The sequence below is a fragment of the Melanerpes formicivorus genome, unplaced genomic scaffold (assembly GCF_026170545.1).
Source record: "Melanerpes formicivorus ecotype bairdi unplaced genomic scaffold, bMelFor1.0.p_v2 SCAF_13, whole genome shotgun sequence".
In the NCBI taxonomy this organism is placed as follows: Eukaryota; Metazoa; Chordata; class Aves; order Piciformes; family Picidae; genus Melanerpes; species Melanerpes formicivorus.
Window position 1 is genome coordinate 18,499,849 of NW_027142365.1, and position 16,386 is coordinate 18,516,234.

The following is a 16,386-nucleotide window of genomic DNA, read 5'->3' on the forward strand; positions in this document are numbered from 1 at the left end:
CTGTGTCCTCTTGTTCTGGTGCTGGTTGTCTGGGAGAAGAGACCAACCCCCACCTGGCTACAACCTCCCTTCAGGGAGCTGGAGAGAGCAAGAAGGTCTCCCCTGAGCCTCCTCTTCTGGAGGCTAAGCAACCCCAGCTCCCTCAGCCTCTCCTCACAGGGCTGTGCTCCAGACCCCTCCCCAGCTTTGTTGCCCTTCTCTGGACATGCTCCAGCAAATCAACATCTTTCCTAAACTGAGGAGCCCAGAACTGGACACAGGACTGAAGGTGTGGCCTAACCAGTGCTGAGCACAGGGCACAATGACCTCCCTGCTCCTGCTGGCCACACTATTCCTAATGCAGGCCAGGATGCCATTGGCCTTCTTGGCCCCCTGGGCACACTGCTGGCTCATGTTCATCAAGTCTCATGGATGGATCCCAGGCTGAGCTGACACACAGATCCATGATCACTCTTCATTTAGCTTTGATGTTTCTAATCACACAAGGACTTTTCTTCTGCTTCTGCCCCTTGGAACACTGAAAGAGCTGTGTAAAATCATTGTCTGAGGCAAAACTGCAGAACAGTTTCAGACACCATTTCTCAAGCAATGGAACTCTGATGCCCAAAGGTCTCTAACCTGGATTTGTTTACCCATTTTCTTAATGTACTGGAAATTGAACTGTGCAAATCATAGAATCATAGCTTGTCAGGGGTTGGAAGGGACCTCTAGAGGTCATCTACATCACCTAGGGCAGGCCCCACAGGAACACACCCAGGTGGGTCTTGAAGGTCTCCAGAGAATGAGACTCCACAACCTCTCTGGGCAGCCTGCTCCAGGCCTCCAGCACCCTCACACCACAGAACTTTCTCTTCCTGTTGAGGTGGAACCTCCTGGGCTCCAGCTTGTACCTCTTGTTCCTTGTCCTGTCATTTGGCACCATTGGAAAGGCCTAGCACCTTCCTCTTGACAGCCACCCTCAGCTACTGATAGACGTTGATCAGATCCCTCTCAGCCTTCTCTTCTCCAGACTAAACACTCCCAGGGTGTTTAGTCTCTCTTCACAGCAGAGATGTTGCAGTCCCTTCATCATCCTCACAGCTCTCTTCTGGACTCTCTCCAGCAGGTCTCTGTCTCTCTTGAACTGGGAGCCCAAAACTGGACACAGGATTTCAGCTGTGGGGAGGTCAAAACTGGACACAGGATTGCAGCTGTGGTCTCAGCAGGGCAGAGTAGAGGGGGAGGAGAACCTCCCTGGACCTTCTGGATACACTTTTCTTCATGCACCCCAGGATGACCGAGCTCTTAGTGAAAGTTACCAATCTCTTCCTGCACCAAAAGAAACGGCAGAAGACCACACACACACACACACATATATATGTATCTATTTTACTGATGTATGTATTTGATCTTTAACAGGAAATTACTTTCTGAACATGATGATTCCAACACCAGAGTTATCCTGTGCAGAGTTAATCATTGCTATTGTGTGTGTTAGGGGATCATGGCATCAGATCTCCAAGCAAATCTTCAGGCAAAGGGTTACAGGAGGTATTGATCCTGCTTGCTGTCTGCTCTCAAGGACCTGCACAACTTCTCAATGTCTTCTGAGGCTTCACCATAGAGAGGGTTTGGAAAAGAAGTAACATTCACATCTTCATTGAATAGATACTGTAAGAAAAAGCACACAGTGGAATTAAAAGGCCAAAGTCCTTCCACAGTATCACAGAATCATCAAGGTTGGAAGAGACCTCAAAGATCATCGAGTCCAACCTGTCACCACAGACCTCATGACTAGACCATGGCACCAAGTGCCACATCCAATCCCCTCCTGAACACCTCCAGGGATGGGGACTCCACCACCTCCCTGGGCAGCACATTCCAATGGCTAACAACTCTCTCAGGGAAGAACTTTCTCCTCAGCTCCAGCCTAAACTTCCCCTGGCACAGCTTGAGACTGTGTCCCTATCTCCAACCTAAACCTCCCCTGGAGCAATTTCAGGCCATTTCCTCTCCTTCTGTCACCTGATACTAGGGAGAAAAGAGCAACCCCCACCTGACTCCAACCTCCCTTCAGTGAGTTGTTGAGCAATGAGGTCTCCCCTCAGCCTCCTCTTCTCCAGACTAAATACCCCCAGCTCCCTCAGCTGCTTCTCCCCAGCCCTGTTCTCCAGACCCTTCCCCAGCTTCATTGCCCTTCTCTGGACCTGCTCCAGCACCTCAATGTCCTCCCTGTAGTGAGGGGCCCAAAACTGAACCCAGGCTTCAATGTGTGGCCTCACCAGCAGCGTTGAGTACAGAGCTGTGATCCCTTCCCTACACCTGCTGGCTAGAAACATTCCCAGCTTTATTTTCCTTGTCTCCCCAGCTCTTGCCCCTACACAATCAGCACAGTGCACAGTGCTGTAATTGCAGTGGGTGACTGATTTTGAAGCACACTACTGTAATCACCATAGAATCATTAAGGCTGGGAAAGACCTCTAAGATCATTGAGTCTAAGCCTAACCCAACTACCATGACCAGGAAACTATATCCTGAGGTGCCAACAATGATCAGTTCTGATTTCCTTGAATGAAAAATGTGTGAGAAAGATCAGATGAACTCTTCAGGTAAAGACTTTCACAATACTAAACATTTCCTTCAGCATCTGCCTCGCTGGGCAGAGCTGGACCACTCTTTGGTGCAACACCTAGCTAAGGGAAGGTCTCTACAACTACCTGAGAGGGTCAGGTGGGGGTTGGTCTCTTCTCCCAGGCAAGCAGCACCTGAACAAGGGGACACAGTCTCAAGCTGGGCCAGGGGAGGTTGAGGCTGGAGGTGAGGAGAAAGTTCTTCCCAGAGAGAGTTGTTAGCCATTGGGATGTACTGCCCAGGGAGGTGGTGGAGTCACCATCCCTGGAGGTGTTCAAGAGGGGATTGGATGTGGCACTTGGAACCATGGTTTAGTTGTCATGAGGTGTTAGGTATTAGCTAACAGGTTGGACTTGATGATCTCTGAGGTCTTTTCCAACCTGGTTGATTCTGTGATGCTATGATTCTATGAAGCAACATGATTGAAATTGCTTTATGAGGTCCTTGTCAGCCAGCCCAACCCTGGTCATCTTAGATTTCTAGAGCTGCTCACATTCTGAGTTACCATTGACCTTAAGTGACATTTCCCCCCCCCCCTCTGCAGTGGATTTCATTTAACAGCCCAATATATATCCTGCCTCAGAAGGGAAATGTGTGATACATACCTCATGCCATGGAGAAACACTGATCTGAACAGTGGGTGAGGTCACATATCCAGGAGACTATAAAAAGAAACAATAAATGGCTTCAGAATATTTGTAGTGAGCTGTAAATAACATCCTGCAAGCATCCTTCCACATGGCTGGCTGAGTAATGCACTCTAGGGATCCAAAACTAGCAGGCAGTATCATAGGCAAGTGTGGGACACAGAATTAGAGTCACAGAATTGTCAGGGCTGGAAGGGACCTCAAGGCTCAGCCAGTTCCAACCCCCTGCCATGGCCAGGGACACCTCACACTACAGCAGGTTGCTCACAGCCACATCCAGCCTGGCTGCAAACACCTCCAGGCAGGAGGCTTCCACCACCTCCCTGGGCAACCTGTGCCAGGCTCTCACCACCCTCATGGGGAACAACTTCTTCCTCACATCCAATCTCAATCTCCCCACTTGTAGTTTTGCTCCATTCCCCCCAGTCCTATCAGTACCTGACCTGCTTGGTTTCAGTGGTCAGAAAGGGCTGTGGAGAAGTGTTTTGTCTTTATGAGACTTAGAGACACCTGCAAGTGTGTTACTTGCAGGAGATAAGAACTGGCCACAAGATTTTCCCGTGTAGCTAGCTGGAGGTAAGGGCTGTTGCTCTTTTTGCCATAGCTTTTGGTTGGGGATAAACTGTTCATAAAGTCATAGAACCACAGAATGGGAGGTAGGGGCTGGAAGGGATCATCCAGTCCAACCCCCTGCCAGAGCAGGGGCACCCGGGGCAGGGCACACAGGAACACATCCAGGGGGGCTTAGAAAGTCTGCAGAGAAGGAGACTCCACAACCTCTCTGGGCAGCCTGCTCCAGGCCTCCAGCACCTTCACAGGAAAGAAGTTTCTCCTTATGTTGAGGTAGAACCTCCTGGGCTCCAGTCTGTATCCATTGCTCCTTGTCTTATCACAGAACACCACTGAAAAGAGCCTGTCTCATTACATCTTGACAGCTAGCCCTCAGATACTGATAGACATTGATCAGGTCCCCTCTCAGCCTTCTCTTCTCTTGACTCACCAGCCTCAGGGCTCTCTGCCTTTCCTCATCACAGAGATGTTCTTGAGGGAGCTGGGGTTGCTTAGCCTGGAGAAGAGGAGACTCAGGGGGGACTTTATTGCTCTCTGCAACTACCTGAAGGGAGGTTGTAGCCAGGTGGGGGTTGGTCTCTTCTCCCAGGCAGCCAGCACCAGAACAAGAGGACACAGTTTCAAGCTGCACCAGGGGAGATTTAGGCTGGAGCTTAGGAAAACGTTCTACACAGAGAGAGTGATTGCCCATTGGAATGTGCTTCCTGGGGAGGTGGTGGAGTCACCATCATTGGAGGTGTTCAGGAGGAGACTTGATGGGGTGCTTGGTGCCATGGGTTAGTTGATTAGGTGGATTGGATTGATTAATAGGTTGGATGTGATGATCTTGAAGGTCTCTTCCAACCTGGTCTATTCTATTCTATTCTATTCTATTCTATTCTATTCTATTCTATTCTATTCTATTCTATTCTATTCTATTCTATTCTACTCTACTCTACTCTACTCTACTCTACTCTACTCTATTCTATTCCATCATCACCCTCATAGTCTCCATTGGGCACTCTAGTATGTCTCTGTCCCTCCTGAACTGGGGAGCCCAGAACTGGGTAGAATACTTCACATTGAAGGCTCTTCAGGCTCAGAGAAAACTCATAACTCTTGTTCCTCCCTTTGGAGGCAGATTCAGTGCAAACAATGCTGCTCCCTAATCTTGAAGAACAGAGAGGAGAATCTGCTACAGCCCTGGACTTCAATCACAGTGCCTGGAGCTGTCTTCTCTGAACATCTCTCTCCTGACACTGTGCTTCTGTTCTGCAGCCTGCTATTAAAGGAAACCTGTCAGGAATCTATCTTAACTAAACCAAAAATGTCCTGATAAATTGGACATGATTGTGATGGGAACCTTTCCAGCTTGGAGCTCTCACCAACCTCAACCTCTAAGTGAATTAATTTGATCTAATGCCTCCACAATCAGGTGTAAGGAACCTTTTATAGAGAGTAAATGGCATGTCATAATTAATCCTGTTCAAAGCCACAGAGGAATCTTCTGATGGTGACTGTGGAAAGGCCAAGGAGATGTTATTCTTCTCTTTCAAACCTAGCCCAGAGCTTTCAATGCAAATCAGGGGGAATGCCAGTAAGGCTGCAGATGGCATTAAATTGGGAGGCAGTGTGGCTCTGCTGCAGGGTAGGAAGGCTCTGCCAAGGGGTCTGGGCAGGTTGGACCAATGGGCCAAGGTGTGTGGTGTGAGGTTTAGCAAGGCTCAGTGCTGGGTCCTGCACCTGGGCCACAACAACCCCATGAACGCTCCAGGCTTGGGGCAGAGTGGCTGGAAACTGCCCAGCAGGAAAGGACCTGGGGGCGCTTGTTGACAGCAGGAGAACAAGAGCCAGCAGTGTGCCCATGGGGCCAAAGGCATCCTGGCCTGGATCAGAACCAGTGTGGCCAGCAGGAGCAGGGAAGTGGTGGTGCCCTGTACTCAGTACTGGTGAGGCCACACCTCGAGTACTGGTTTGAGGTTTGGGGCCTTCACTACAGGGAGGACATTGAGGAGCTGGAGCAGGTCCAGAGAAAGGCAATGAAACTGGGGAAGGGTCTGGAGAATAGGGCTGGGAAGGAGCAGCTGAGGGAGCTGGGGGTGGTTAGTGTGGAGAAGAGGAGGCTGAAGGGAGACCTCATTGCTCTCTACAGCTCCCTGAAAGGAGGTTGCAACCAGGTGGGGTTGGTCTCTTTCTCCTTAGTGTCAGGTGATAGAATAAGAAGAAAAGGCCTGGAATTGTTCCAGGGGGGGCTTAGGTTAGAGAGTAAGAGAAAAATCTCTTCTTCAAGAGTGGTCAGGGATTGGCAGAGGCTTCCCAGGGAGGTGGTGGAGTCCCCATCCCTGGAGGTGTTCAAGAAACCTGTGGCCATGGCTCTTGGGGCCATGGTGGTGTTGGGTTGATGGTTGGACTGGATGATCTTGGAGGGCTTTTCCAACCAAAGCAATGCTCTGTTTCTGTGAGACTGAGGGCCTGAAGGATGTTTAAAGCACTTGTTGGGTCCCCTTTTACCTCCAAGGTTCTTTGTCTGTATTCCTTTCAGTACCACACTAAAGTAGAGACAGCTGCATTTGAAGGCAGTGACAGATCCTTTGTTAAATGCACATTTTAGCTACCACTGTACTGTGATGATTAAATCCTGTCTTGAAAGCCTTTGTTGCAAGATGTTCACTTTTAGATGTGTATTTTATTCCCCCATTTCTTTGTTACTCCACAAGCTTTTAATTATGATCCACAAATGGTGTCAGGGAAACCTCTTTGTTTAGTGAATTTCAGAGTGCTGGGAATATTGTTGCATATTGAAGAGCCAGGGAGGTTCTCCTCTCCCTCAACTCTGCCCTGCTGAGGCCCCACCTGGAATATTGCATCCAGCTCTGGGCTCCCCAGTTCAGGAGGGACAGGGATCTGCTGGAGAGAGTCCAAGGGAGGGCTACAAGGATGCTGAAGGGACTGCAGCACTGCCTGACCAGGAGAGGCTGAGAGCCCTGGGACTGTTTAGTCTGGAGAGGAGAAGACTGAGAGGGATCTGATCAATGTCTATCAATAGCTGAGGGCTGGGGGCCAGGAAGGGACAGGGCCAGGCTCTGCTCACTTGTGCCCTGGGATAGGGCAAGGGGCAATGGATGGAAACTGCAGCACAGGAGGTTCCACCTCAACATGAAGAAGAACTTCTTCCCTGTGAGGCTCCCAGAGAGGTTGTGGAGTCTCCTTCTCTGGAGCCTTCCCAGCCCTGTCTGGATGTGTTCCTGTGTGACCTGTGCTGGATTCTCTGGTCCTGCTCTGGCAGGGGGGGTTGGACTGGAAGATCTCCAGAGGTCCCTTCCAACCCCTGGCATCCTGTGAAGGCATTGGGAAGTGTTATGAGGAATTTTGTTACAGTTAAGTGAACAGCAAAGGCAACTCAAAGCCTGCTCAGTCAAGCCAAGGTCCCTTCCAACCCAACCCATTCCATGACTCTTTGATGTTCTGGGTGTGGTGATGAAGGTGTTTTCACTTGTTGGGTGTTTCTTTGTATTTTTCTCTTCCCAGAAGCAAAATGAGATGGGTCCAGGGAGATTTTTTGTTTTCCCTGGATGAGTTATAAACATCAAGGTGTTCATAGAATCATAGAATCACAGACTGGGCTGGGCTGGAAGCTCATCCAGTCCAACCCCTCTGCACTCAGCAGGGACATCCTCCACTAGATCAGGTTGCCCAGAGCCCTGTCCAGTCTCTCCTTGAATATCTCCAGGCATGGAGCCTCAACCACCTCCCTGGGCAACTTGAGCCAGTGTTCCACCACCCTCATGGGTTTAGGCTGGAGGTGAGGAGAGAGTTCTTCACAGAGAGAGTTGTTAGCCATTGGAATGTGCTGCCCAGGGAGGTGGTGAAGTCCCCATCCCTGGAGGTGTTCAAGGGGGGATTGGATGTGGCACTTGGTGCCATGGTTTAGTAGTCAGGAGGTGTTGGGTGACAGGTTGGACTTGATGACCTTTGAGGTCTTTTCCAACCTTATTGATTTTATGATTCATATACACCTGGATTTTAAAAATGCATTGGGTCTGCTGTGAGATTTTTAGCAATGTTCAATTCTTCCTTCTTAAGTAGCACCCTTCAAGGGATTACACTCCTTGTTCTAATGAAGAAGCTTTTTGAAGACTACAGCTGAGAGAGCTGGGGTTGCTTAGCCTGGAGAAGAGGAGGTTCTGGGGGAGACCTTTCTGCTGTCTACAACTCCCTGAAGGGAGGTTGTAGCCAGGTGGGGGTTGGTCTCTTCTCCCAGGCCCCCAGCACCAGAACAAGAGGATACAGTCTCAAGCTATGACAGGGGAGGTTCAGGCTGGAGGTGAGGAAGAAATTCTTCCCAGCAAGAGAGATTGGCCACTGGAATGTGCTGCCCAGGGAAGTGGTGGAGTCCCCATCCCTGGAGGTGTTTAGGAAGAGCCTGGATGAGGCCCTTGGTGCCATGGTTTAGTTGATTAGATGGTGTTGGGTGATAGGTTGGACTGAATGATCTCTGAGGTCTCTTTGAACCTGGTCTATTCTATTCTATTCTATTCTATTCTATTCTATTCTATTCTATTCTATTCTATTCTATTCTATTCTATTCCTGAGGAGGTGGTGGAGTCACCATCACTGGAGGTGTTCAGGAGGAGACTTGATAGGGTGCTTTGTTGCATGGTTCAGTTGTTTAGGTGGTGTTGGATTGGTTGATAGGTTGGACACGATGATCTTGAAGGTCTCTTCCAACCTGGTCTGGTCTGGTCTGGTCTGGTCTGGTCTATTCTATTCTATTCTATTCTATTCTATTCTATTCTATTCTATTCTATTCTATTCTATTCCATCCCATCCCATCCCATCCCATCCCATCCCATCCCATCCCATCCCATCCCATCCCATCCCATCCCATCCCATCCCATCCCATCCCATCCCATCCCATCCCATCCTCACACTGTTTCTGAGTGTACAGAAGAAGATCTTTCTGCTTACCTTTTCTTTCCCAGATGAACTGAGGTCTTCATACAATGGGTTGGCAAATGAAGCAGGAGCTGTTTCCTCCAGTTTCCTTGAAAGGCCAAGCAAAAAACAACAAACCAACAACACTTAGTATGATTGTCCTAGTTTTAAGCCAGGAGCTGCCCAGGGCAGAAGGACAGGAAAGACCTTTCAGCCCTTCCCCAGGAGGAAATGAAAATGCTCCACACTGGACTGGGAGTTCAAAGGGGAATTCTATTTACAAAGACATTCAAAAGGCATTCAGGTAAAAGGAAAACATTCACAGGTTAGGCTCAGCTCTTCACCTGAGTCTACCAGGGCAGAACCTTCCAGAGCCTGCCAGAAGCCTCCACCCCCCTCAGCCTCACAGCCCAGGAGCAGCCAAACTGCTGCCCCCAGCCCCAGGCCTGCCGCAGGCTTCCCCAGGCCCTGGGCTGGAGCTGGAGATTCACTGCCAGCCAAGGCCAGGAGAAAGCCTCTGCCCCACACCCCATGAGATAACAGCACAGGGCCTGAGATGGAGAGAAGAGAGAGAGCTTTGGCTGTGCACTGCCTGCAACAGAGCAGAAGAACAGATTGCAATGTCCTGGGGCAAGCTGCCTGTGCCCCTGGGGCTCTCCAGCCTCTGGAGGACTTTGCCTTGTGGCTGTACCAATCAACTCTTGATTGCACTTAGCCTACAACAATGAGACAGGCTGCCAATGGACCAAAAAGCTTCAGACTGAATCAAAAGACAAAACCAAAAAGGATGAACAAACATAGATCCAAGTGAGTATGAAAGGAATGGTATGAAACCAAGGGGCTGTGAAAGTCCTGTAGTTAAAATAACCAATCTGACTCTACCCACTTCTAGCTTGGATCCATTCCCCCCAGCCCTATCACTCCCTGACACCCTCAAAAGTCCCTCCCCAGCTTTCTTGGAGCCACCTGCAGATCCTGGAAGGCCACCAGAAGGTCTCCTGGGAGCCTTCTCCTCTCCAGCCTGCACAACCCCAACTCCCTCAGTCTGTCTCCAGAGCAGAGCAGCTCCAGCCCTCTGCTCATCCTCGTGGCCCTTCTCTGGACACCTTCCAGCACCTCCAGATCCTTCCTGGCACAGAGACTCCAGAACTGGCCCCAGAGCTCCAGCTGTGGTCTCAGCAGAGTGGAGCAGAGGGGCAGAATCCCCTCCCTGGCCCTGCTGGCCACACTTCTCTTGCTGCAGCCCAGGCTCTGCTTGGCTCTCTGGGCTGCAAGTGCTCCCTGCTGGCTCCTCCTGAGCTTCTCCTCCCCCAGCACCCCCAAGGCCTTTTCTTCAGGGCTGCTCTCCAGCCAGTCCCTGTCTAGCCTAACAATGCTTGAAATGATCCAGACTCTTCCAGTGCCATCAAACTGCCAATAGCTGGTTAGGTAAAATCACTGAAGAACAAAGCAGAAGGTCACTTTCTTTGTTCAAATCTTTGTTTTTGAGATCTGTTCACCTTGGGACATGAATTAGTGGTTGAGCAGGTGTTGGGTGGAAGGTTTTACTTCATAGAATCATAGAATCAATAAGGTTGGAAAAGACCTCAGAGATCAGCAAGTCCAACCTAGCACCCAACACCTCCTGGCAACTAAACCATGGCTCCAAGTGCCACATCCAATCCACTCCTGAGCACCTCCAGGGATGGTGACTCCACCACCTCCCTGGGCAGCACATTCCAATGGCCAATCTCTCTTGCTGGGAAGAACTTTCTCCTCACCTCCCCTGGCACAGCTTGAGACTGTGTCCTCTTGTTCTGGTGCTGGTTGCCTGGGAGAAGAGACCAAACCCCTCCTGGCTACAACCTCCCTTCGGGTAGTTGTAAAGAGCAATGAGGTCAGCCCTGAGCCTCCTCTTCTCCAGGCTAAGCAACCCCAGCTCCCTCAGCCTCTCCTCACAGGGCTGTGCTCCAGACCCCTCCCCAGCCTTGTTGCCCTTCTCTGGACACCTTCAAGTCTCTCAATGTCCTTCCTAAACTGAGGAGCCCAGAACTGGACACAGGACTCAAGGTGTGGCCTAAGCAGTGCTGAGCACAGGGCACAGTGACTTCCCTGCTCCAGCTGGCCTAACTTTTCCTGATATGTGGAGAAGTAAAGCTGTTGTTCCTCAGCAAGATCCACAGTGGATGAACACCACAGGAGAGTGAAACCAGGAGAGATGCTTAGGAGGAAGACACAAGCGGGCTCCAGAAACATCTCACCTCATGAACAACATCAGTGCAGGAAGCTCAGTTTGGGGCTGGACTAAAGCAGGTTTGTCTCCTTTAAATATTCCACAACAACACTGCCAGGAAATAATTCCCTCTGGAGCCAGCCTCATAATTCAGCTTGATTACCTGGCACAGCAATGGGAAGAGCTGAATATCTGAACCCCTTGATTTGTTAATTTGATCTTAATCTCAGCCATAATAAATCATGATATTGTGGTGCTTTTGGTTAGTTTAGTGAAGCTGTGATGTATTAGGTCATTTTTATGCCTGCTAAGTGTGTATTTGCATACTGATCCTGCTGAACAAAGCCCACTGCATGTACACAGAATTGATGCTTTGCTCTAAACTCACACCATGGCTCACAAAACCAATGGCATCCTGGCCTGCATCAGGAAGAGTGTGGCCAGCAGGAGCAGGGAGGTCATTGTGCCCCTGTACACTGCACTGGTTAGGCCACACCTCAAGTCCTGTGTCCAGTTCTGAGCCCCTCAGTTTAGGAAGGAGGTTGACTTGCTGGAAGGTGTCCAGAGAAGGGCAAGAAAGCTGGGGAGGGGTTTGGAGCACAGCCCTGTGAGGAGAGGCTGAGGGAGCTGGGGTTGCTTAGCCTGGAGAAGAGGAGGCTCAGGGGAGACCTTCTTGCTCTCTACAACTACCTGAAGGGAGGTTGTAGCCAGGTGGGGGTTGGTCTCTTCTCCCAGGCCCCCAGCACCAGAACAAGAGGACACAGTCTCAAGCTGTGCCAGGGGATGTTTAGGCTGGAGGTCAGGAGGACGTTTTACACACAGAGAGTGATTGCCCATTGGAATGTGCTGCCTGGGGAGTCACCATCACTGGAGGTGTTCAGGAGGAGACTTGATAGGGTGCTTGGTGCCATGGTTTAGTTGATTAGGTGGTGTTGGATGATAGGTTGGACACGATGATCTTGAAGGTCTCTTCCAACCTGGTCTATTCTATTCCATTCTATTCTATTCTATTCTATTCTATTCTATTCTATTCTATTCTATTCTATTCTATTCTATTCAAATTTTTCAAGGCACTTGGCTGTGCTTTGAATCCAAGTGCCCAAAGGGACAGACCTGTATGCCTTAGTTTTGGTGTCTGATAGAATTGTAGAATGGTTTGAGTTGGAAGGGACCTCCAAAGCTCATCCAGTCCAACCTCCCTGCACTCAGCAGGGACATCCTCCACTAGATCAGGTTGCCCAAAGCCCTGTCCAGCCTCACCTTGAATATCTCCAGGGATGGAGCCTCAACCACCTCCTTGGGCAACCTGTGCCAGTGTTCCACCACCCTCCTGGTGCAGAACTTGTTCCTCACATCCAATCTCAATCTGCTCTGCTCTAGTCTGAAGCCATTGCCCCTGGTCCTGTCCCTGCAGGCCTTTGCAAACAGTATCTATGCAGCCTTTCTGTAGCCTCCTTTCAGGTACTGGCAGGCTGCTCTTAGGTCTCCCTGGAGCCTTCTCTTCTCAAGGCTGCACACCCCCAGCTCCCTCAGCCTGTCTCCATTAGACATCACAAACCAATTTTGATACAGAATTGTCCGCATCCATTCTTCTTACAGCCAGTGGATACACGTCCAAGGGCCACAGAAACCACACAACTCACCAGGATGAGTGGTGGATGAGAAGCTGGACAGGAGCAGGCAGTGTGAGCTTGCAGCACAGAAGGCAAATCACATCCTGGGCTGCATCCAAAGCAGCATTGCCAGAGATCCAGAGAGGTGATTCTGACACTTTGCTCTGCTCTGGGGAGACCTCACCTGGAGCACTGTGTGCAGCTCTGGAGCCCTCAACACAGGAAGGACCTGGAGCTGATGGAGAGGCTCCAGAGGAGAGCCACAAAGATGATCAGGGTCTTGGAGCACCTCTGTATGAAGACAGGCTGAGGGAGCTGGGGGTGTTCAGCCTGGAGAAGAGAAGGCTCCAGGGAGACCTTAGAGCAGCCTGCCAGTACCTGAAGGGGGCTGCAAGGATGGTGGGAGACTGTTTACAAAGCCCTGTAGTGATTGGAGAAGGGACAATGATTTGAAATTAGAGGAGATTTAGATTAGATGTGAGGAACAAATTCTGCAACAGGAGGGTGGTGGAACACTGGCACAGGCTGCCCAGGGAGGTGGTTGAGGCTCCATCCCTGGAGATATTCAAGGTGAGGCTGGACAGGGCTCTGGGCAACCTGATCTAGCTGGGGATGTCCCTGCTGAGTGCAGGGAGGTTGGACTGGATGAGCTTTGGAGGTCCCAGCCCAATTTATAACTCTGTGACTAACACAGATCTGCAGCTTCCTCTGTAACAAAGCCAGCAGGACACTGCCAAACTGTGGGCACCAAACAGAGCCTTGGCTGAGTTCCTCAGCAGCCTGTCTGTGGCTGCTGTGTTTAGTGTTGAAACTGGTCCTGTCTGTGTGTGATGCTTCCTCAAGCATGAACCCAGCAGATTTCAGGTGTCTCTGCTCTTTAGGTCTGCATCAGGAAAGAACTCCTGCAGTTGGGTAACTAATCTCAGGGATTATGGGAATTTCATGGCCCCAAATGTGAGCATTGGCTGAATTCCTGAACCCTTGATTTGATGAAGTGGAGAACAAGCTTCCTGAAGTCCTGACGAGCCTGTTTTGTCAAACCAGGGCTTGGGAAGTCACCTTGAGTGCATCACCTTACAGATAACATGTTTGTTACACACATGCACCACAGTGTGGGAGGGGTTGGGAAGGACCTCTGGAGATCATCAACCCTAACCTTCCTACCAAGGGAGGTTCACCTAGAGAAGGCCACACAGGAACACATCCAGGTGGGTTTTGGACATCTGCAGGGATGGAGACTCTGCAGCCTCTCTGGGCAGCCTGCTGCAGTGCTCTATCATCCTTCAAGAAGTTCCTCCTCATGTGTAGATGGAACTTCTTATGTTCAGGTTTGTGCCTGTTCCCCCTTGTCCTGTCACTGGGCACCACTGAGAAAAGCCTGGCCCCATGCTGCTGGCACCAACCCTTTAGGTACTTGCAAGCACTGATGAGATCTCCCCCAGCCTGCTCTTCTCCACACTAAACAGCCCCAATACTCTCAGCCTGTCCTCATCAGAGAGATGTTGCAGTCTCCTCAGCATCTCTGTAGCCCTTTTCTGTTCCCTCTCCAGCCAGTCCCTGTCCTTCCTGACCTGGGGAGCCCAGGCCTGAGCCAGGTGACACGGTGGACACACGTGCACAGAGATGGGTGGTGTGACTCCATTCATCCAAACACTCTCTTGTTACACCCCACTGGTGAGCACAGCAGCCATTTCTAACTAAGGGATGTCACTAATTACCCTGAACAGCTTCTGAAATATCTTTGGATGACTTAAGAGACCTGCAGGAAAGTGTAATCACATTGACACAGCTGCTGTAATCCATCAGTTGGACGAGGTGGCAACTGCCTGACAAAGTCTGTGCTTGGGAGCTGAGAGGACATCTTGACATTGCTTTCCATGCTGTGCATACCCCCCTAGGAGTAAACACAGCACATTAGGGCTGTAGATAATTAGGAACATGCAGCCTTCCTTATCAGAGCACAGCAATGGTCTGCCCACTCCACTACCCAGTCACCAGGGGAGATACTGCTGAGGAAAGCAGAGAAGTTCAGCATTAGGCAGTGGGGTGAGTGCTGCCATCTGGTCCTCAGTTCACACCCTGATTTTAGACTGATTGATTGGGCACTTGGACTAAATGTATTGCAGTGGCCTGAGCTGAGCTCATTCAGTGCTTGCTGTTACCTGACTGAACTGAAACTGTGCTCTGCTTGTGGCTACGGTATCATGGAATCACAGAGCTGTCAGGGCTGGAAGGGACCTCAAGGCTCAGCCAGTCCCAACCCCCCTGCCATGGCCAGGGACACCTCACACCACAGCAGGTTGCTCACAGCCACCTCCAGCCTGGCTGCAAACACCTCCAGGCAGGAGGCTTCCACCACCTCCCTGGGCAACCTGTGCCAGGCTCTCACCACCCTCCTGGGGAACAACTTCTTCCTAACATCCAATCTTACTAACATCCAACAGAGAGAAATGTGCTCATCACAAGGGCTTATGAGGGGAGGAAGCTCTGTCTGGGTTACCAATGTAACTCATGGAACATGAGCCAGTGCATGCCCAGATGGCCAGGAAGGTCAACAGCATCCTGGCCTGGATCAGCAATAGTGTGACCATTAGGACCAGGAAAGTGATTGTCCCCTTCATATTCAGGGCTGGTGAGGCCACACCTTAAGTGCTGGGTGCAGTTTTAGGGCCCTCAAGCCAAGAAAGACATTGAGGTGTTGGAGTGTTTCCAGAGAAGGGCAATGTAGCTGTGTCCCTGGAGGTGTTTAAGCCCAGGCTGGATGAGGCTGTGGCCAGGCTGATCTAGTGTGGGGTGTCCCTGCCCATGGCAGAGGGGTTGGAACTAGATGATCCTTGTGGTCCCTTCCAACCCTGACTGATGCTATGATACTATGATAAGGGTCTGGAGAGCAGGGGTGGTGATGAACAGCTGAGGGAACTGGGCTGGTTTGGTCTGCAGGAAACAAGGCTGAGGGGAGACCTTCTGCTTCCCTACAACTCCCTGAAAGGAGGTTGGAGTGAGGTGGGGGTTGGTCTCTACTGCCTACTAACAAGTGAAAAGCTGAGAGGAAAGGGCTCTCAAGCTGCAGCAGGGGAGGTTTAGCTTGAAGATTAGAATAAGCTTCTTCCCTGAAAGCCTGGCACAGGCTGCCCAGGGAGGAGGTTGAATCTCCATCTCTGGAGGTGTTTCAAAGGGGCAGAGGTGTGGTGCTGAGGGCCATGGCTTAGCCCAGGCCTTGGTACAGTTAGAGGATGGTTGGGCTCAATCTCAAAGGTCTTTTCCAACCAAAATGATTTTATGATTGTACAGAAAGATCAAGGGCAGCTCTCCACTCATGAAAATTACAGCCCAGAATAATTAATGTGAAACATTCATAAATCTCATTGATGAAGAAAACTCAGGAGTGCCAAGTTCAGAAGACTGTGCAAGCAGGGGATAATCAGGGTTAAAAATGCCAAGCACAAGATGGTTCAGGAAAGAAAAAAGCCCCAAAAGACTCAAACATGTGGGTAAGGTAGCTCAGGGAGAGCTGGTTCTGCTAACACAGCCAGAAATGCCACAAAGAACAAGAGAGAGGATTCATCATCTGCTCTGCCCTGCTGAGACCTCAGCTTGAGTACTGTGTTCAGTTCTGGGCTCCCCAGTTCAGGAGGGACAGGGATCTGCTGGAGAGAGTCCAAGGGAGGCTACAAGGATGCTGAAGGGACTGCAGCACTGCCTGGGGAGGAGAGGCTGAGAGCCCTGGGGCTGTTCAGTCTGGAGAGGAGAAGGCTGAGAGGGATCTGATCAATGTCTATCAATAGCTGAGGGCTGGGGGTCAGGAAGGAAGGGACAGGGA

At 50.6% G+C, this 16,386-nt stretch overlaps 1 protein-coding gene across 1 annotated transcript in view; it reads right to left on the reverse strand.

Annotated features, from left to right (window-relative positions):
* Nucleotides 1-1,369: 1,369 nt before the first annotated feature.
* MALRD1 (MAM and LDL receptor class A domain containing 1) overlaps nt 1,370-16,386 on the reverse strand; it is a 348,020-nt gene continuing 333,003 nt past the window's right edge. Inside the window, 3 exon segments of the mRNA XM_068146420.1 lie at nt 1,370-1,650; nt 3,216-3,272; nt 8,775-8,850. Of these exon segments, the coding sequence (XP_068002521.1) occupies nt 1,522-1,650; nt 3,216-3,272; nt 8,775-8,850 (262 nt within the window). The 3' untranslated portion in view covers nt 1,370-1,521.